The sequence below is a fragment of the Lathyrus oleraceus genome, chromosome 3, assembly GCF_024323335.1.
Source record: "Lathyrus oleraceus cultivar Zhongwan6 chromosome 3, CAAS_Psat_ZW6_1.0, whole genome shotgun sequence".
Lineage (NCBI taxonomy): Eukaryota > Viridiplantae > Streptophyta > Magnoliopsida > Fabales > Fabaceae > Lathyrus > Lathyrus oleraceus.
In genome coordinates, this window is record NC_066581.1 from 239,819,866 (window position 1) to 239,842,592 (window position 22,727).

A 22,727-nucleotide genomic window follows, 5' to 3' on the forward strand; every position below is an offset into this window, starting at 1 on the left:
TTATCATTGAACTCACATGCTTCAAATCTATGAAAAACACATTGCTAAAACAATTTGTAGCATTTATGATGCCATGATACTTATGAAAGTCGTCCTCACCTCTGAAAAATTTGGAAAATGCGTTACTATAATGATAGGTATGTACCGTGTACTTGTTGATGTACATTAAGAAGATATATTGAATCAAAAGTTAATAATCTCAAAAGGCAGTCACAATGTCTCAAATCATAACTATTTCCTGAAAATCTTCCAAAACATGAGCATCCACACTCATGTTCAAAGAAAAGTAAACATGTATAGGGTAAATACTCAGGACTTCAACTTCATGTATCATCTCATTTATTAAGAAAAGATTTGAGTATTATTTCTTATTCTCATGGAAATAAATTATTGTGAAAATTATAATATTAATATTCGTAACGAATTTTCTAAAAACTAAATCAAAATGGTAAAAATAAATTATTGTTAGTATGTAGTTTAACTTATAGTCGGATAAGAGTCATTAATAATTCAAAATAATGATCACCATTGGGATAGAAAATTATTAGCTTACAAAAATCCTCAAAACAATCTATTATTGAACCAAATGAAACTCAAAATAAAATAACCACATGTTCAAATAAAAGACAATACATTTTATTTATTAACAATAATAAGAAGAAGAAAGTAGGGAAGGTTGATTGCAGGATGTGATTGAAGACCATAAATCAATTATCCATACTGAATAAATTGATTTATTATGTTCTCGAATTAGTTGTTGTCGTACCAAGACTGCTTTTGAAGATAATCAATGATGCTCTTATCTACTTGAAAAGCTTTGGTAAGAACCTCGTCAGAAATAGGGGGATTAGATTTGAACAACGCATTTGCAATAGTAATAACTCCTGGATTTTGACTGCTAAGTCCAGCAATTGCAACGGCATTACCATATCCCACATTTAGTTGAAAGTGGATGAGACCGATAGGAAACACAAATACATCACCCTTGTTGAGCACTTTGGTGAAGAGACGATTTTTATCTTGATTGGAAGTGACAAATCCAACATAAAGGGTGCCTTCAAGAACTATAAGGATCTCAGTGCCTCGAGGGTGAGTGTGGGGTGGATTTAAACCCTTAGGTGCAAAATCAATGCGAGCCAAAGATATGCCGAGTGTGTTTAGTCCGAATAGTTGATCTACAGTGACTGCAGTCACTTGAGAGCCTAATGCGTTTGAGGTATTTCCAGGATTAACATGTTCGAAGAAATCTTCAGCTTTAACTAACGCAGGGTCTTTACAGAACTTTCCATTCACAAATACTACAAATCATCAAGATATAGTTAGAATAGAGTAAATTCTTAACACAAGCTAATTAAAAAAAGATTTATGAAGAATATATAAATACCAGCATCTTTGGGATCTTGAATTGCAACACAAAAGTCTTGGAGAGGACTAGGGTCATAAGCAAAGGAAGGAGAAGATGCCAAAGCCAAGATGGTAACAAGGAAGTAAAGGACCTTCATTTTGCAACTCACTTTTTATGTAAATTATTGTTTGCTTGTGAGAATTGATTTTTGTTGCATGTAAATCTTGGTATTTATAAGGTTGAAACGTTGAAGTGGGTTGCAATTGAAGTTTACCGTAATTAATTTAGTATTAGATAATGAATCATTCTTCATAAATCAAATTAAGATCAGTATAATAGACTTTGTCTTACTTCCTTAGACATAATTTTTATAATAATTGTTTCACATTCGTCCCAACACAAGGAATAATTGAAAGACCATTTCAAAGTTTCCCAGTAAATAAACAACTAACGACTTGATTATCTATGCATTATCTTCAGCAAATTTACCTTTTGATTTTAAATTAACACACCATCTATTGTCAACAACAGTTGGTGGAATGTGGAATATTTTTTAGCAATTGGGTAGAAAGACCATTTCTGATTTTACTGTGTCAACAAAATAATAATTAATTAAGGATATGTTTCATTTTTTATTTTACTTTAATAGTTTATTTCAAAATTAATATTTCTTCATTTAAAATGGGTTACTCTCTATTTATAGGTTGTGTTTGCTTGCTCTCTAAGCAAAAACTCTAATTAACCTAATTCAGCTAAAATTATAAAATAAGTCCAAGTCTAAATCTTTGTCGAGCAACCTGCTTCGACATTTTGACATAAATGTTTCGACACTTCCTTCTCTCTGTCGAACAACCTTCTCCGACACAAGAAATTACCATTCAACACACCACCTAATTTGTTATGCCTAACCTATCTACATTCATCATAAATCTTAACTTCCTGAACACTTCGACCTGCACTCCTTTCGTCATGATGTCTGCAATATGACTCTCATTTTTGCAGTGTTCAAGATTCAACTTCCCTTTTGCAACTTTCTCTCGAAGATAATGAAACCTTATTTGATGTGTTTGCTTCGTCCATGTGCTATCGAATTCTTTGCCATATTGATTGCAGTCTTATTTTGACTCCTCATAACTTCCTTATAGTCTATAGGTTCTTTATTTAGAACCTCACTTGCAGAGATTAAGGCATAAGCTATAAGATATGCATACAGAAGTGTACGTGGGTTTGAACCCCATAGCCAACAACATTTTTTTATCAATTATTGTATACTACATTAAAAATTATTTTATAAAATTATTTTCTACTTCAAGTTTTTTTATAATTTTCTTTCTCACCAAATTCAAAACTTTTTTGCTTTGATGATCTTGTAACATTTTCTTCCATCTGGTCTTCAACGGGGGTTGGTTCTGTATCTTCCAACACTGCATGAACGCATTTCTTATTAGTGCAATTGGTTAACATATTTTAACAATCGGTTGCACTCTACCACAACTCTTCTATTTCGTCGACAATGACAACCTTACTAATCTTAATCCTTCTATTTGTTGCATCAAATATTTTGTAACCATAAGTATAGTGATACCCTATAAGAATCATCAATTCTCCATTATCACCCAACTTCTTTCTAAGTTATCCCAGCACATGCTGATATGATACCGAACCACAAACTCTCAAGTGACTCAGATTCGGTATAAATCCAGACTATGTTTCCTCTTGTGTAATACTTTCAAGCTTATTTGTTGGAAATGTATTCCACAAATATGCAGCTCTGGACACTGCTTCTCCTCATAACTCTTTCAGCAAGTTCTTCCCTTTCAACATTCTTCTCACCATGTTCATGATGGAGCGATTCTTCCATTTGGAAACACTATTTTATTGTGATATATAAGGTGGTACTACCTTATGTACTATGCCATTTTGATCACAAAACCTATCAAATTCATTTGAGACATATTTTCCTCCACCATCCATTTTTGAGAACTTTGATTTTGTGACCACTTTTCCTTTCAACCATGGACTTGAACTTCTTAAACACTTTAAGTACCTCATCCCTTCTCTTGATTACGTACGCCCATGGTTTTATACTATGATCATCAATGAGTGTGATAAAATATCTATTGTCACCAATGGAATCAACTTGCATCGGTCCACACACATCAGAATACACCACCTCAAGGTGACCTTGGTTCTAAAACATGCATCCTTGCTGAATTTTTCCTTATGTTGCTTCGTTTGCACACAGTCTTGACAAATTTCAGCTAGTATATTGATCAATGGCAATCTGGTAACCATCTTTTTCCTTTTCAAGACGTTGAGATCTCTAAAGTTGAGATTGCCAACCCTATAATGCCATAACAATTATTCTCTACTAGTTGCAATTGCATGACACCTATGCTCCATAACCTTCAACTCAACTTTGAAAGTTCTATTGGGAGCCATAGAAACTTTTGGGACAAAAACTTTGTTTGCATCCATAACGCATAACATCTTGTTCTGCATATGAATATTCTAATCCTTCCCAAGAAATTGGCCAATACTTAGAAGATTACACTTTATTTTGGGGATATACAATACATCCTTTATCAAAGAATTTCCACCATTCATTCTCTTGATCGATACATCACTGATCCCTTCAACCGCTAGAGTGGTATCACCTACGAACTTTACTTTGTTCTTCATGAAAAGATTAATTGTAACAAACCAATATTTCCTTCCTGTCATATGCGTTGAACACTCGGAGAGAGAGAGAGAGAGAGAGAGAGAGTGAGAGAGAGATGATGCATGGCTTTGTGTGGAGCCTGGAGCATTGATCATTATGTCTGCATGCTTCGAACTTGAAGTAGAATGGAAAATTCACTCTATCTTTCTCTGTGCCGAAAATTGATTCCAAATGTTCCACCGTTGAAGATGAATGAATGTAAAATCGTTTGATTTGATTTGATGCAGAGTAAGGAATTTTTCTGCGTTACGGTTTTTTGATTTTGTAAGAATGGGATTGGTTATAAGTTTCTTCTTAGTTCTAGATTGCTCATAAAATTTAATCAAAGTGAAAATGTGTTTGATTAATTATTGTATGTGACAAAATAACAACAAGCTGGTTTGCCCGAGAGGTTAAGGGGGAGACTTAAGATCTTCTGCACATAAGTGCGCGTGGGTTCGAACCCCACAGCCAGCAATTTTTTTTCCTATTTGGTTTATACTACATAAAAAATAAAGTTATAAACATCTTTTTTACAACAAGTTTTTTTTATATAATTTTCTTTCTCACAAAATTCAAAACTTTTTTGCTTTGATGATCTTCTAACATTTTCTTTCATTTGGTCTTCAATGGGGGTTGGTTATGTACCTTCCAACACTGCATGAAAGCATTTCTTATTAGTGTAACTGGTTGACATATCATAACAATCGGTTGCACTATACTGCAACTCTTTTATTTCGTCGAAAATGACATCCCTACTAATCATGATCCTTCTATTTGTTGTATCAAATATTTTGTAACCACCGGTAGAGTGATACCCTATAAGAATCCCCAATTCTCTAATATCACCCAACTTCTTTCAAAGCTATCTCGGCACACTCTGATATGCTACCGAACTCAAAACTCTCAAGTTTCTTTGTTGGAAATGTATTCAACAAATATGCAGCTCTGAACACTGCTTCTCCTCATAACTCTTTCAGCAAGTTCTTCCCTTTCAAAATTCTTCTCACCATGTTCATGATCGAGTGATCTTCCATTTGGAAACACTATTTTATTGTGATATATAAGGCGGTACTACCTTATGTACTATGCCCTTTTAATCAAAAAACCTACCAAATTCATTTGAGACATATTTTCCTCCACCATCCGTTTTGAGAACTTTGATTTTGTGACCGCTTTTCCTTTCAACCATGGACTTGAACTTTACTTTGTTCTTCATGATACAATTGATTGTAACAAACCAATATTTCATACCCGTGATATGCGTTGAACACTCGGAGTCCAAATACTATTGATCAATTGCATTGCACTGCTTCTTTCAGAGTCACCATTACATTTTCTTTAGCATGTAACCGCTTGGCATAAAACTACAAACGGTTACACTTTGGTTCTACAGTGTTTGTCAAACTACTGATGCTATATGCCACCTTTTGATGATACATTCTCCTTCTGTCATTATAACCAAGAGTGTGCTCTCATCATCAAACTCTTATCATGCAACTTGAGGTTCTTTCTTGTTGGCATTGCACTCTCCTGCAAAATGACAAAGCTTTTGACAATTAAAGCATTGCACACTGGACTTGTCAACCATCCTTTTTTATCCTCTACCTCTTATATTTCCACCTCTAGATTTGTTTGATCCAACAACCATATTGCCATTATTTTCACCCTTTTGGAATGTTAAATTTTTGGAACTTTTGGATTCTCTTCCACCAAAATTTTGAAATTTACCTTAACCTTTTTTCATATTCCACTTTCCCTTCACCTTCTTGTTTCGATCATTGAAACGGGCTTGCAAAGCGATCTCAGCCTTTTTCTTATCAACCTTTTTTCTTCCATTTTTTGCTCATGTGCATCAAGAAAGCTCTGTAACTCCTCATTGATCATCGTTGTAAGATCATTCTATTCCTCCATCGCAACCACTACATTGTCAAATATTAATGTCAAAGAACCTAAGCCTTTAGCAACAATATACTACACTATGATCGTTTATCCACATGCCTTCACTTTGTTTACAAATCTTGTAATTCTCATTGTAAATTAATAAATTGTTTCCTTCTCTTCCATTTGAATCAACTCGAGATGCCTCTTGTGAGTTTGTAACCTCACCATATTTTCCTTGTCATCTCCTGCATAAGTTTTCTCCTAGATTTTCCAAGCTTTCTTCGATGTTGTGCAATCACCTGCTTTCTCGAAATTATCTGGAGCAATACATTAATTGAGCAAAAACAACGTCTTGTAACATTTCATCTTCTCTTCCTTATGCCTAGACCTTTGTGCATCCGTTATACCTTCTACAAGTGGAGTAACACCATTCTTGATCACTTCAAGAACATCTTGATAACCTAAAAACACCTTCATTTGTTTGCACCAATTACTGTATCAAATATTTTGTAACCACCGGTAGAGTGATACCCTATAAGAATCATCAATTCTCCATTATCACCCAACTTCTTTCTAAGCTATCTCGGCACACGTTGATATGCTATCGAACCGAAAACTCTCAAGTTTCTTTGTTGGAAATGTATTCAACAAATATGCAGCTCTGAACACTGCTTCTCCTCATAACTCTTTCAGCAAGTTCTTCCCTTTCAAAATTCTTCTCACCATGTTCATGATCGAGTGATTCTTCCATTTGGAAACACTATTTTATTGTGATATATAAGGTGGTACTACCTTATGTACTATGCCTTTTTAATCAAAAAACCTACCAAATTCATTTGAGACATATTTTCCTCCACCATCCGTTTTGAGAACTTTGATTTTGTGACCGCTTTTCCTTTCAACCATGGATTTGAACTTCTTAAACATTTTAAGTACCTCATCCTTTCTCTTGATTACGTACGTCCATGGGTTTATACTATGATCATCAATGATTGTGATAAAACATCTTTTGTCACCAATGGAATCAACTTGCATCGGTCCACACACATCAGAATACACCACCTCAAGGTGACCTTGGTTCTAAAACATGCATCCTTGCTGAATTTTCCCTTACGTTGCTTCGTTTGCACACAGTCTTGACAAATTTCAGCTAGTATGTTGATTAATGGCAATCTGGAAACAATCTTTTTCCTTTTCAAGATATTGATATCTCTAAAGTTGAGATGGCAAACCCTATAATGCTATAACAATTATTCTCTACTAGCTGCAATTGCATGACACATATGCTCCATAACCTTCAACTCAACTTTGAAAGTTCTATTGGGAGCCATAGAAACTTTTGGGACAAAAACTTTGTTTGCTACATAACGCATAACATCTTGTTCTCCATATGAATATTCTAATCCTTCCCAAGAAATTGGCCAATACTTAGAAGATTATATTTTATTTTGGGGATATACAATACATCCTTTATCAAAGAATTTCCACCATTCATTCTCTTGATCGATACATCACTGATCCCTTCAACCGCTAGAGTGGTATCACCTAAGAACTTTACTTTGTTCTTCATGAAAAGATTAATTGTAACAAACCAATATTTCCTTCCTGCCATATCCGTTGAACACTCGGGGAGAGAGAGAGAGAGAGAGAGAGAGAGAGAGAGAGAGAGATTATGCATGGCTTTGTGTGGAGCCTGGAGCATTGATCGTTATGTCTGCATGCTTCGATCTTGAAGTAGAATGGACAATTCACTCTATCTTTCTCTGTGCCGAAAATTGATTCCAAATGTTCCACCGTTGAAGATGAATGAATGTGAAATCGTGTGATTTGATTCGATGCGGAGTAAGGAACTTTTCTGCGTTACGGTTTTTTGATTTTGTAAGAATGGGATTGGTTATAAGCTTCTTCTTAGTTCTAGATTTCTCATAAATTTTAATCTAAGTGAAAATTTGTTTGATTAATTATTGTATCTGAAAAAATAACAACAAGCTGGTTTGCCCGAGAGGTTAAGGGGGAAGACTTAAGATCTTCTGCACATAAGTGCGCGTGGGTTCAAACCCCACAGCCAGCAATGTTTTTTTCCCAATTAGTTTATACTACATAAAAAATAAAGTTATAAAAATATTTTTTACATCAAGTTATTTTTATATAATTTTCTTTCTCACCAAATTCAAAACTTTTTTGCTTGGATGATCTTCTAACATTTTCTTTCATTTGGTCTTCAATGGGGGCTGGTTTTGTACGTTCTAGCACTGCATTAACGCATTTCTTATTAGTGTAATTGGTTGGAATATTATAACAATCGGTTGCACTCTACTGCAACTCTTTTATTTCGTAAAAAATGGTATCCCTACTAATCATGATCCTTCTATTTGTTGTATCAAATATTTTGTAGCACCGCTAGAGTGATACCCTATAAGAATCATAATATCTCCAATATCACCCAACTTCTTTCTAAGCTATCTCGGCACACGCTGATATGCTACCGAACCGAAAACTCTCAAGTTCCTTTGTTGGAAATGTATTCAACAAATATGCAGCTCTGGAGACTGCTTCTCCTCATAAATCTTTCAGCAAGTTCTTCCCTTTCAAAATTCTTCTCACCATGTTCATGATCGAGTGATTCTTCCATTTGGAAACACTATTTTATTGTGATATATAAGGCGGTACTACCTTATGTACTATGCCCTTTTAATCAAAAGACCTGCCAAAATCATTTGAGACATATTTTCCTCCACCATCCGTTTTGAGAACTTTGATTTTGTGACTGCTTTTCCTTTCAACCATGGACTCGAACTTCTTAAACACTTTAAGTACCTCATCATTTCTCTTGATTATGTACGCCCATGGTTTTATACTATGATCATCAATCAGTGTGATAAAATATATATTGTCACTAATGGAATCAACTTGCATCAGTCCACACGCATCATAATACACCACCTCAAGGTGACACTTGGTTCGAAAACATTCATCATTGCTGAATTTTCCCTTATGTTACTTTGTTTGCACACGGTCTTGACAAATTTCAACTGGTATGTTGATCAATGGCAATCTGGTAACCATTTTTTTCCTTTGCAAAACGTTGAGATCTTTAAAGATGAGATGGCCAACCCTATAATTACATAACAATTATTCTCCACTAGCTGCAGTACCAACACAAATATATATAGAACTACAAGGGGGGAGAGAGAGAGAGAAGAGAGAGAGAGAGAGAGAGAGAGAGAGAGAGAGAGAGAGAGAGAGAGAGAGAGAAGGAGGGGGGTGATGCTTGGCTTCGTGTTCGAACCCCACAGCCAGCAATATTTTTTTCCCAATTAGTTTATACTACATAAAAAATAAAGTTATAGAAATCATTTTTACATCAAGTTATTTTTATATAATTTTCTTTCTCACCAAATTCAAAACTTTTTTGCTTGGATGATCATCTAACATTTTCATTCATTTGGTCTTCAATGGGGGCTGGTTTTGTACCTTCCAGCACTGCATGAACGCATTTCTTATTTGTGTAACTGGTTGACATATTATAACAATCGGTTGCACTCTACTGCAACTCTTTTATTTCGTCGAAAATTACATCATTACTAATCATGATCCTTCTATTTGTTGTATCAAATATTTTTTAACCACCGGTAGAGTGATACCCTATAAGAATCACCAATTCTCCAGTATCACCTAACTTCTTTCTAAGCTTTCCCGGCACACGCTGATATGCTACCGAACCGAAAACTCTAAAGTTTCTTTGTTGGAAATGTATTCAACAAATATGTTACTCTGGACACTGCTTCTCCTCATAAATCTTTCAGCAAGTTCTTCCCTTTCAAAATTCTTCTCACCATGTTAATGATCGAGTGATTCTTCCATTTGGAAACACTATTTTATTGTGATATTTAAGGCAGTACTACCTTATGTACTATGCCCTTTTAATAAAAGAACCTACCAAATTCCTATGAGACATATTTTCCTCCACCATCCGTTTTGAGAACTTTGATTTTGTGACCGCTTTTCCTTTCAACCATGGACTTGAACTTCTTAAACACTTTAAGTACCTCATCCTTTCTCTTGATTTTGTACGCCCATGGTTTTATACTATGATCATAGATTAGTGTGATAAAATATATACTGTCACCAATGGAATCAACTTGCATCGGTCTACACACATTAGAATACACCACCTCAAGGTGACACTTGGTTCTAAAACATTCATCATTGCTGAATTTTCCCTTATGTTACTTTGTTTGCACACGGTCTTGACAAATTTCAGCTGGTATGTTGATCAATGGAAATCTGGTAACGATCTTTTCCTTTGCAAAAGATTGAGATCTCTAAAGATGAGATGGCCAACCCTATAATTCCATAACAATTATTCTCTACTAGCTGCAGTACCAACACAAATATATATGTTTACTGTTGAAACTTAGAACTACAAGGGGTAGAGAGAGAGAGAGAGAGAGAGAGAGAGAGAGAGAACGAGGGGGATGATGCTTGGCTTCGTGTTCGAACCCCACAACCAGTAATGTTTTTTTCCCAATTAGTTTATACTACATAAAAAATAAAGCTATAGAAATCATTTTTACATCAAGTTATTTTTATATAATTTTCTTTTTCACCAAATTCAAAACTTTTTTGCTTGGATGATCTTCTAACATTTTCTTTCATTTGGTCTTCAATGGGTGCTGGTTTTGTACCTTCTAGCACTGCATGAACACATTTCTTATTAGTGTAACTGGTTGACATATTATATCAATCGGTTGCACTCTACTGCAACTCTTTTATTTTGCCAAAAATGACATCCCTACTAATCATCATCCTTTTATTTGTTGTATCAAATATTTTGTAACCACCGGTAGAGTGATACCCTATAAGAATCATCAATTCTCCATTATCACCCAACTTTTTTCTAAGGTATCTCGGCACACGCTGATATGCTACCGAACCGAAAACTCTTAAGTTTCTTTGTTGGAAATGTATTCAACGAATATGCAGCTCTGGATACTGCTTCTCCTCATAAATCTTTCAGCAAGTTCTTCCCTTTCAAAATTCTTCTCACCATGTTCATGATCGAGGGATTCTTCCATTTGGGACCACTATTTTATTGTGATATATAAGGCGGTACTACCTTATGTACTATGCCCTTTTAATCAAAATACCTACCAAATTCATTTGAGACATATTTTCCTCCACCATCCGTTTTGAGAACTTTGATTTTCTTACCGCTTTTCCTTTCAACCATGGACTCGAACTTCTTAAACACTTTAAGTACCTCATCCTTTCTCTTGATTATGTACGCCCATGGTTTTATATTATCATCATCAATTAGTGTGATAAAATATATATTGTCACCGATGGAATCAACTTGCATCGGTCCACACACATCAGAAGTCACCACCTCAAGGTGACACTTGGTTCTAAAACATTCATCATTGCTGAATTTTCCCTTATGTTACTTTATTTGCACACGGTCTTGACAAATTTCAGCTGGTATGTTGATCAATGGCAATCTGGTAACCATTTTTTTCCTTTGCAAAATGTTGAGATCTCTAAAGATGAGATGGCCAACCCTATAATTCCATAACAATTATTCTCCACTAGCTGTAGTACCAACATAAATATATATGTTTACTGTTAAAACATAGAACTACAAGGGAGAGAGAGAGAGAGAGAGATAGAGAGAGAGGGAGAGAGAGAGAGAGAGAGAAAGAGGGGGATGATGCTTGGCTTCGTGTTCGAACCCCACAACCAACAATAATTTTTTCCCAAATACTTTATACTACATAAAAAATAAAGTTATAGATATCATTTTTACATCAAGTTATTTTTATATTATTTTCTTTCTCACCAAATTCAAAACTTTTTTGCTTGGATGATCTTCTAACATTTTCTTTCATTTGGTCTTCAACGGGGGCTGGTTTTGTACCTTCCAGCACCGCATGAACGCATTCCTTATTTGTGTAACTGGTTGAGATATTATAACGATCGGTTGCACTCTACTGCAACTCTTTTATTTCGTCGAAAATTACATCCCTATTAATCATGATCCTTCTATTTGTTGTCACTACGCCAAATAAGGGAAAAGAGGGCGCTTTTTTTGGCCTATAACAGCGCTTTAAAGCGCCCTCTAATCTGGCGCTGGCATAGGTAAAGACAGCGCTTTTTTTCCTGGTGAAAGCGCTCTCTAAAGTGGCTCTTTAAGCCCTTTAAGGGCCACTTTAGAGGGCGCTTTTTAAAGAAAGCGCCCTCTAAAGTGGAAACTTTTAAGGGTTTAGAGGGCGCTTTTACTGGAAAGCGCCCTCTAAAGTGGAAACTTTTAAGGGTTTAGAGGGCGCTTTTATTGGAAAGCGCCCTCTAAAGTGGAAATTTAAAGGGTTTAGAGGACGCTTATTTTGGAAAGCGCCCTCTAAAGTGGGTGGTTATTTAATTTTTTTTTTAAAAAGCGCTATATTTTTTATTTTATTTTAGACAACCTGTATATTGAAGCAGTACACCTAAAACTGTATAATTTGAAGCCCTTTTTCACACATTGCATTCAACAAGCCTTATATACAACAATCCATACATATACAACAATCCACTGATATATAATCGTTTAACTTCTAAAGATTCTAAATATACAACCAATTCATAACTTAAAAAGAAATAAAACTAAGTAGCAAAAGCATCTCTGAGATGTATGTTTTTTTGCTAGCCGCAGTCTTCTTAGGGTCCGCTTCCTAAATCGAAGTTCATTTCTAGCAGTCATTCCTCGCATGCCGGTTTGAATACAAACAGCTTTGGAATAGGTAGTTTTATAAGCATATGTCTTCAAAGATACACTACATTTTGTTTTCGGATCAATCAAAGATATATTACTAGATAGGAAGACAAAATAGGAGAAAGTATCTTTCAAAAGGAAACAGAGTTAAAGAAAAAGCAACATTTAATACCATCAAGATTAACCTGTTTATGTTAATGTACTGTGCCAAATTCTTTGAAAGTATAACAAGTGAACCAGATGCATGTCGGAAATACCTAAAAACAAAATAAATCAATAGAGATGAGATACACATTGTAAAAATAAAGCAGCTCAATATGGAGATCCATACTAAAAAAGAAAAAAAAATCATGTGCAATATTTATACATAAAGAGACTTCAGTCAAAAGTATCCAACATGCATTTTCCATCAGGAGTTATAACTTATAATATCATAGAGATGAGTATGCTGAAGTTAAAAATTATTTGTTGCCTCTAATATATGTTAGTACTTGGCACTGATGTGATATTTTGTGAAGACTGAAGATCATTAATTTACCCATTCAATAAGATTTGGTTTCAACAAATAATATATTAAGCCATAATCACATTGAAGATCATTCCTGAATAAACAAAAAAAAAATAATCACCAAATATTTTCTCATCTAAATGGTATTATTACTTACGATTTTTCATCCCCAAATTTCCACCAATCAGGTTCATACCAAGGCTTTCCCCTGGAAAAAAAGGATAAAATACAGAGCATATAAGTTGAATATAAAATCACAATTGAAAAGGTCAAATTTGTAAAAAAATTATGAAACAAAATGATATTGTAGTTATGAAGGAGAAAATAACATGCGATAAAGAAATATAATTGTACTAAGAAAAGATTAAGTACATATCAATTCAAAATAGAAACTTTCATTACTCATTAGAAATTAAGATACTGGTTGGGAATATCTAAACACCAGGGAATGCAAATTTTATTGGCAAAAATGAGACATGCCTAAAGACTTGCAAAGGGATGAAAATTAAGATAATCAGTTACATCTACAAATGTGGTAACTTCAAAGTATTTACTGAAAAATAAAAACCTACAGTAATAACTCGACAAAAATGGATAACAGATAATAATGAATAAAATTCAACACATGTTCAATTTTTAAAAATGAACAATTTTAGACATCTTAAAACAAAATCTTTTGGGACCATCTACACATAAAAACTGGCAACTATTTCCTCAGATCTATCATCATAAATAAATAATCAGAATTAATTCAGATAGAGGAAAGTACTCTTCTGATATCACGTCTCCTGACTTCATGCATCCAATATATGCGCCATCCTGGCCACGACGATGTTCAAGAAGTTTAATTAAACCCTCTGTTAGGCAAGTGAGTGGGTAGGGTAGCTTAACTGGTAAGTGCTAGTTTTATAAAACATAGTTATTGCTCAAAGTATATATATTTGCATGCGCTAACACCACTTTACATTATGTAAAATGACATAAACAAACCATTAACTATAATACAAATATTTGAACTATTGTCATTTAATACATACCAGGCCTCGTCCAAAAGAGCAATAACGCCGCCAGGTTTCTGAAGTTATAAACAAGAATGAGATGACAAACTGATAGAACTTTTCTAAAATGACAAAAATGCAAGGGTGAGTTGCACCTTCTCAATAAGATCGAGAACATCTTGATTATCAACGAACTCTATATAACTCCAATCAATTTCTTCCTTTGTATATTCCTCTTGCTCCATTTTGAAGACATGCTGCATAATGAAATAATGAAGTGTTATTTGAGTCTATAGAAATTGTTTACCAGGAGATAGTAGAAAAATCAAACCTGGTTGAAATGCTGCTGTAACTTCTCATTTGTCAAATTGATACAAAATTGCTCGAAGCTAAACAGGGCCGATGTAAAGTTAGTTACTGTTAGAACAATAACTGTGGTTCAAAAGTAAATAGATACGAAAAATGTAAATAGAGAACACAAAAAATTTGATCACAGAGATTGGCCAAATGTGCATACGTCTATAAACTTCGTATAAAATTAGGCAAGAGGGTGGTTAAGATTAAGAACCTGTTTGTCTTGAAAATCTCGAATCCGTATATATCTAGAACTCCAATTAAGTTCTTCGAAGTCAGAAGAGAAACCAAAAATGAACAATAGCGAACGTCAGAAGAGAAACCAAGTAATATGAAGATTAGAAAAATACTATGGTGTCAAAATCGAACAGCTAACAACGAATTAATAGAAGGAGGAAACGTCGTAGATCTAACAGAGGTGGAAGGAGAACGCCTTAGAAGTAGCGAAAATCGTAGCAGTGAGAACCCTAACGTGAAAAAGAACGAAAATAACAGAGAGTGAAATAACAAAACGCGCAGTATGTTATAATTTTAATGTTTACTAAAGGGGACCTTAGAGGGCGCTTGTGGAAAAAAAGCACCCTCTAAAGGGGGCCTAAGAGGGCGCTTATGAAAGCGCTCTCTAAGGCTTTCCAAAAGCGCTTTATAAACTGGAAATGCACATGGACTTATAGAGCGCTTTTTTAAAAGCGCCCTCTAAGGGTAACCTTAGAGGGCGCTTTCTAAAAAGCGCCCTGTATTGTTGTCCCTCTATCTCCTCCTTATTTTTTCGCTTCACCTTAGAGGGCGCTTTATTACAAAAGCGCCCTCTAAAGTGCGCTGTCTATTCCAGTTGTTCGCTCCTTATTTTTTCGCTTCACTTTAGAGTGCGATTTTGTAATAAAGCGCCCTCTAAGGTGCGCTGTCTATTCCAGTTTTTGGCGTAGTGTGTATCAAATATTTTGTAACCACCGGTAGAGTGATACCCTATAAGAATCATCAAATTATTTATTGTGATATATAAGGCGGTACTACCTTATGTACTATGCCCTTTTAATCAGAAGACCTACTAAATTCATTTAAGACATATTTTCCTCCACCATCCGTTTTGAAAACATTGATTTTGTGACCGCTTTTCCTTTCAACCATGGACTCGAACTTCTTAAACACTTTAAGTACCTCATCCTTTCTCTTTATTATGTACGACCATGATTTTATACTATGATCATCAATTAGTGTGATAAAATATATATTGTCACCAATGGAATCAACTTGTATCGGTCCACACACATCAGAATACACCACCTCAAGGTGACACTTGGTTCTAAAACATTCATCATTGTTGAATTTCTCCTTATGTTACTTTGCTTGCACACGGTCTTGACAAATTTCAGCTGGTATGTTGATCAATGGCAATCTGGTAACCATTTTTTTCCTTTGCAAAACGTTGAGATCTCTAAAGATGATATGGACAACCCTATAATTCCATAACAATTATTCTCCACTAGCTGCAGTACCAACACAAATATATATGTTTAATATTGAAACATAGAACTACAAGGGGGAGAGAGAGAGAGAGAGAGAGAGAGAGAGAGAGAGAGAGAGAGAGGGGGGGGGGGGGGGGGGGTGATGCTTGGCTTCGTGTTCGAACCCCACAGCCAACAATGTTTTTTCCCAATTAGTTTATACTACATAAAAAATGAAGTTATAAAAATCTTTTTTACATCAAGTTATTTTTATATCATTTTCTTTCTCACCAAACTCTAAATTTTTTTTGCTTGGATGATCTTCTAACATTTTCTTTCATTTGGTCTTCAATGGGTGCTGGTTTTGGATTTTTTTTTAAATAACCATGTTTTTCAAAAATAATACGAAAATAACCAACTTTTCAAATTTTTTTCCAAAATAACCATGTTTCCCCAAAAATATAAGAGGAGGCGCCAGATGCATTGGTGCACATGCATTGGGCCTCATGAAGAGGCGCCAATGCTTGTGGCGCCTGCATGGCCCTGCAAAGGGAGGCGCCAATACAGCTGGCGCCTGCATGGCATGTGTGAGAAGGCGCCAATCCATATATATATATATATAAAACTATATATATATATATATATATATATATATATATATATATATATATATATATATATATAAAACTATATATATATATATATATATATATATATATATATATATATATATATATATATATATAGTTTTATATAGTTTTATATAGTTATATATATATATATATATAGTTTGTGTTTTATTAATAAAATTATTTTGTGTTTTATTTTAATACAATTTAAAAAATACAATTGAACAATGCTCATTAAATATATGATGAAACAAATTAACATGAAGGGTCTGTGGTGCAATGGTAATGTCTTTCATTGTTGATCCAAAGGTTGTGTGTTCGATTCTTGTTTGTTGCAGAAATAGATTTTATTTTCAAAACACACATGCCATGCAGGCGCCAGCTGTATTGACGCCTCTTCATGAGGTCCAATGCATGTGCGCCAATGCATCTGGCGCCTCCTCTTATATTTTTTGGGAAACATGGTTATTTTGGAAAAAAATTTGAAAAGTTGGTTATTTTCGTATTATTTTTGAAAAACATGGTTATTTAAAAAAAAAATCGCTGGTTTTGTACCTTCTAGCACTGCATGAACGCATTTCTTATTAGTATAACTGGTTGACATATTATAACAATCGGTTGCACTCTACTGCAACTCTTTTATTTCGTCGAAAATGACATCTCTACTAATCATGATCCTTCTATTTGTTGTATCAAATATTTTGTAACCACCGGTAGAGTGATACCCTATAAGAATCATCAATTCTCCATTATCACCCAACTTCTTTCTAAGCTATCTCGGCACACGCTGATATGCTACCGAACCGAAAACTGTCAAGTTTCTATGTTGGAAATGTATTCAACAAATATGCAGCTCTGAATACTGCTTCTCCTCATAAATCTTTCAGCAAGTTCTTCCCTTTCAAAATTCTTCTCACCATGTTCATGATCGAGTGATTCTTCCATTTGGGAACACTATTTTATTGTGATATATATGGCGGTACTACCTTATGTACTATGCCCTTTTAATCAAAATACCTACCAAATTCATTTGAGACATATTTTCCTCCACCATCCGTTTTGAGAACTTTGGTTTTGTGACCACTTTTCCTTTCAACCATGGACTCGAACTTCTTAAACACTTTAAGTACCTCATCCTTTCTCTTGATTATGTACGCCCATGGTTTTATACTATGATCATCAATTAGTGTGATAAAATATATATTGTCACCAATGGAATCAACTTGCATCGGACCACACACATCAAAATACACCACCTCGAGGTGACACTTGGTTCTAAAACATTCATCATTGTTGAAATTTCCCTTATGTTACTTTGTTTGCATACGGTTTTGACAAATTTCAGCTGGTATGTTGATCAATGGCAATATGGTAACCATTTTTTTCCTTTGCAAAACATTGAGATCTCTAAAGATGAAATGGCCAACCCTATAATTCCATAACAATTATTCTCCACTAGCTGCAGTACCAACACAAATATATATCTTTACTGTTGAAACTTAGAACTACAAGGGGGAAAGAGAGATGGATAGATAGATAGATAGATAGATAGATAGAGAGAGAGAGAGAGAGAGAGAGAGAGAGAGAGAAAAGGAGGGGGATGATGCTTGGCTTCGTGTTCGAACCCCACAACCAGCAATGTTTTTTTCCCAATCAGTTTGTACTACATAAAAAATAAAGTTATAAAAATCATATTTACATCAAGTTATTTTTATATAATTTTCTTTCTCACCAAATTCAAAACTTCTTTGCTTGGATGATCTTCTAACATTTTTTAGCAATTGGGTCACTTGCAAAAATTGAGTAGAAAGACCATTTCTGATTTTACTATGTCAACAAAATAATAATTAATTAAGGATATGTTTCATTTTTTATTTTCCTTTAATAGTTTATTTCAAAATTAAAATTTCTTCATTTAAAATGGAGTTCAATTATTATTTTACTTTATTTCAAAGTAAAAATTTATAATTTTTGTTTTTGATTTAACACAAAAGCATCACTACCGATGGTATTCGACCACTAATCAGTCAGTATAGTGTATAAACATTGTCCGAGTTCCGGATGCTTCAATTTTCTTAATAATGGTATCACAAAAGTACCAACACAAATATATATGTTTACCGTTGAAACTTGAAATTGTTAGAAATTCACCAAAATTTATTGAGAATTTCGCTACACAATTGATAATGAAAGAAGAATAGAAAAAGCTGAAAAATTAGGGAAGAAATGAAATTAGGATTTTGACGAGAAAAAGAAGAAGAAAAATTTGTTTATGCAGAGTTTCCCTCCGCTCTCAAACTGTGATATTTTATTCAACTGTGCAACTGCACTTTTGAGTTGTATTACAATCAATAATATGGGTTACTCTCTATTTATAGGTTGTGTTTGCTTGCTCTCTAAGAAAAAACTCTAACTAGCCTAATTCAGCTAAAATTACAAAATAAGCCTAAGTCAAAATCTTTGTCGAGCAACCTGCTTCGACATTTTGACATAAATGTTTCGACACTTCCTTCTCTCTATCGAGTAACCTTCTCCGACACAAGAAATTACAATTCAAGACACCACCTAATTTATTATTCCTAACCTATCTATATTCATCATAAATCTTAACTTCCTGAACACTTCGACCTGCACTCCTTTCGTCATGATGTCTGCAATATGATTCTCATTTCTGCAGTGTTCAAGATTCAGCTTCCCTTTTGCAACTTGCTCTCGAAGATAATGAAACCTTATTTCGATGTGTTTCCTTCGTCCATCCGCTATCGAATTCTTTGCCAAATTGATTGCAGTCTTATTTTGACTCCTCATAACTTCCTTATAGTCTATAGGTTCTTCATCAAGAACCTCACTTGCAGAGATTAAGGCATAAGCTGTAAGATATGCATACATAAGTGTGTGTGGGTTTGAACCCCATATCCAACGATGTTTTTTTATCAATTATTGTATACTACATTAAAAATAATGTTATAAAAATCTTTTCTACTTCAAGTTTTTTTATAATTTTCTTTCTCACCAAATTCAAAACTTTTTTGCTTTGATGATCTTGTAACATTTTCTTCCATTTAGTCTTCAACGGGGGCTTGTTCTGTACCTTCTAACACTGCATGAACGCATTTCTTATTAGTGTAATTGGTTGACATATTATAACAATCGGTTGCACTCTACCACAACTCTTTTATTTCATCGACAATGACAACCCTACTAATCTTGATCCTTCTATTTGTTGCATCAAATATTTTTTAACCATAAGTATAGTGATACCCTACAAGAATCATCAATTCGCCATTATCACCCAACTTCTTTCTATGTTATCCCAGCATATGCTGATATGATACCGAACCGAAAACTCTCAAGTGACTCAGATTTGGTATAAATCCAGACCATGTTTCCTCTTGTGTAATACTTTCAAGCTTATTTGTTGGAAATGTATTCAACAAATATGCAGCTCTGGAGACTGCTTCTCCTCATAACTCTTTCAACCAGTTCTTCCCTTTCAACATTCTTCTCACCATGTTCATGATCGAGTGATTCTTCCATTTGGAAACACTGTTTTATTGGGATATATAAGGTGGTACTACCATATGTACTATGCCACTTTGATCAAAAAACCTACCAAATTCATTTGAGACATATTTTCCTCCACCATCCGTTTTTGAGAACTTTGATTTTGTGACCGCTTTTCCTTTCAACCATGGACTTGAACTTCTTAAACACTTTAAGTACCTCATCCTTTCTCTTGATTACGTACGCCCATGGTTTTATACTACGATCATCAATGAGTGTGATAAAATATCTATTGTCACCAATGGAATCAACTTGCATCGGTTCACACACATCAGAATACACCACCTCAAGGTGACCTTGGTTCTAAAACATGCATCCTTGCTGAATTTTCCCTTATGTTGCTTCGTTTGTACACTGTCTTGACAAATTTCAATTAGTATGTTGATCAATGGCAATCTGGTAACTATCTTTTTCCTTTTCAAGACGTTGAGATCTCTAAAGTTGAGATGGCCAACCCTATAATGCCATAACAATTATTCTCTACTAGCTGCAGTTGCATGACACCTATGCTCCATAACCTTCAACTCAACTTTAAAAGTTCTATTGGGAGTCATAGAAACTTTTGGGACAAAAACTTTGTTTGCATCCATAACGCATAACATCTGGTTCTCCATATGAATATTCTAATCCTTCCCAAGAAATTGGCCAATACTTAGAAGATTACACTTTATTTTGGGGATATACAATACATCCTTTATCAAAGAATTTCCACCATCCATTCTCTTGATCGATACATCACTGATCTCTTCCACCGCTAGAGTGGTATCATCTACGAACTTTACTTTGTTCTTCATGAAAAGATTGATTGTAACAAACCAATATTTCCTTCCTGTCATATGCGTTGAACACTCGGAGAGAGAAAGAGAGAGAGATGATGCATGGCTTTGTGTGGAGCCTGGAGCATTGATCGTTATGTCTGCATGCTTCGATCTTGAAGTAGAATGGACAATTCACTCTATCTTTCTCTGTGCCGAAAATTGATTCCAAATGTTCCACCGTCGAAGATGAATGAATGTGAAATCGTTTGATTTGATTCGATGCGGAGTAAGGAATTTTTCTGCGTTACGGTTTTCTGATTTTGTAAGAATGGGATTGGTCATAAGTTTCTTCTTAGTTCTAGATTGTTCATAAAATTTAATATAAGTGGAAATATGTTTGATTAATTATTGTATGTGAAAAAATAACGACAAGCTAGTTTGCCCGAGAGGTTAAGGGGGAAGACTTAAGATCTTCTGCACATAAGTGCGCGTGGGTTCGAACCCCCCAGCCAACAATGTTTTTTCCCATTTAGTTTATACTACATAAAAAATAAAGTTATAAAAATATTTTTTACATCATTTTGTTTATATAATTTTCTTTCTCACCAAATTCAAAACATTTTTGCTTTGATGATCTTCTAACATTTTCTTTCATTTGGTTTTCAATGGGGGATGGTTTTGTACCTTCCAGCACTTCATGAAAGCATTTCTTATTAGTGTAACTGGTTGAAATATTATGACATCCCTACTAATCATGATCCTTCTATATGTTGTATCAAATATTTTGTAACCACCGATAGAGTGATACCCTATAAGAATCATCAATTCTCCATTATCACCCAACTTCTTTCTAAGCTATCTCGGCACACGTTGATATGCTACGGAACCGAAAACTCTCAAGTTTCCTTGTTGGAAAAGTATTCAACAAATATGCAGCTCTGGACACTACTTCTCCTCATAACTCTTTCAGCAAGTTCTTCCCTTTCAAAAGTCTTCTCACCATGTTCATGATCGAGTGATTCTTCCATTTGGAAACACTATTTTATTGTGATATATAAGGCGGTACTACCTTATGTCTTATGCCCTTTTAGTCAAAAAACCTACCAAATTCATTTGAGACATATTTTCCTCCAGCATCCGTTTTGAGAACTTTAATTTTGTGACCGCTTTTCATTTCAACCATGGACTTGAACTTCTTAAACATTTTAAGTACCTCATCCTTTCTCTTGATTATGTACGCCCATGGTTTTATACTATAATCATCAATTAGTGTGATAAAATATATTGCCACTAATGGAATCAACTTGCATCGGTCCACACACATCAGAATACACCACCTCAAGGTGACACTTGGTTCTAAAACATTCATCATTGCTGAATTTTCCCTTATGTTACTTTATTTGCACACAGTATTAACAAATTTTAGCTGGTATGTTGATCAATGGCAATCTGGTCACGATCTTTTTCCTTTGCAAAACATTGAGATCTTTAAAGATGAGATGGCCAACCCTATAATTCCATAACAATTATTCTTCACTAGATGGAGTACCAACACAAATATATATGTTTATTGTTGAAACTTAGAACTATAAGGGGGGGAGAGAGAGAGAGAGGTGGGGGGGAAGGAGGGGGATGATGATTGGCTTCGTGTGGAGCCTGGAGCATTGATCGATGTGTCTGCATGCTCTGATCTTGAAGTAGAATGGACAATTCACCCTGTATTTCTTTGTGCCGAAAATTGATTCCAAATGTTCCACCATTGAAGATGAATGAATGTGAAATCTTTTGAT

The 22,727-nt window shown here is 34.6% G+C and overlaps 1 protein-coding gene, 1 long non-coding RNA gene and 3 other non-coding genes across 5 annotated transcripts; 3 read left to right on the forward strand and 2 right to left on the reverse strand.

Moving 5' to 3' along the window:
- Positions 1–506: 506 nt before the first annotated feature.
- LOC127126590 (germin-like protein subfamily 1 member 7) lies at positions 507–1,610 on the reverse strand. The gene is made up of 2 exons (XM_051055543.1): positions 1,385–1,610; positions 507–1,298 (listed from the first exon to the last, which is right to left on the reverse strand). Exons 1-2 carry the CDS (start codon positions 1,500–1,502, stop codon positions 751–753), a joined length of 666 nt encoding a protein of 221 aa, XP_050911500.1. The 5' UTR covers positions 1,503–1,610; the 3' UTR covers positions 507–750.
- Positions 1,611–4,441: 2,831 nt separating this feature from the next.
- TRNAL-UAA (transfer RNA leucine (anticodon UAA)) lies at positions 4,442–4,523 on the forward strand. The gene has a single exon. It is a non-coding gene; the product is annotated as a tRNA-Leu (tRNA).
- A 3,395-nt stretch (positions 4,524–7,918) lies between these two features.
- TRNAL-UAA (transfer RNA leucine (anticodon UAA)) lies at positions 7,919–8,001 on the forward strand. The gene has a single exon. It is a non-coding gene; the product is annotated as a tRNA-Leu (tRNA).
- Positions 8,002–12,698: 4,697 nt separating this feature from the next.
- On the reverse strand, positions 12,699–14,040 carry LOC127126592 (uncharacterized). The gene is made up of 4 exons (XR_007805026.1): positions 13,959–14,040; positions 13,347–13,397; positions 12,867–12,938; positions 12,699–12,742 (listed from the first exon to the last, which is right to left on the reverse strand). It is a non-coding gene; the product is annotated as an uncharacterized LOC127126592 (long non-coding RNA).
- A 7,329-nt stretch (positions 14,041–21,369) lies between these two features.
- TRNAL-UAA (transfer RNA leucine (anticodon UAA)) lies at positions 21,370–21,452 on the forward strand. Its single transcript has one exon. It is a non-coding gene; the product is annotated as a tRNA-Leu (tRNA).
- Positions 21,453–22,727: the final 1,275 nt, after the last annotated feature.

Excerpts from the sequence above, each read along its gene's own strand:
- LOC127126590 (XM_051055543.1), bottom strand. The coding sequence starts at position 1,502 with ATGAAGGTCCTTTACTTCCTTGTTACCATCTTGGCTTTGGCATCTTCT. Across the intron at positions 1,299-1,384 it reads TCAAGATCCCAAAGATGCTG|TATTTGTGAATGGAAAGTTC; the intron begins GTATTTATATAT and ends GATGATTTGTAG.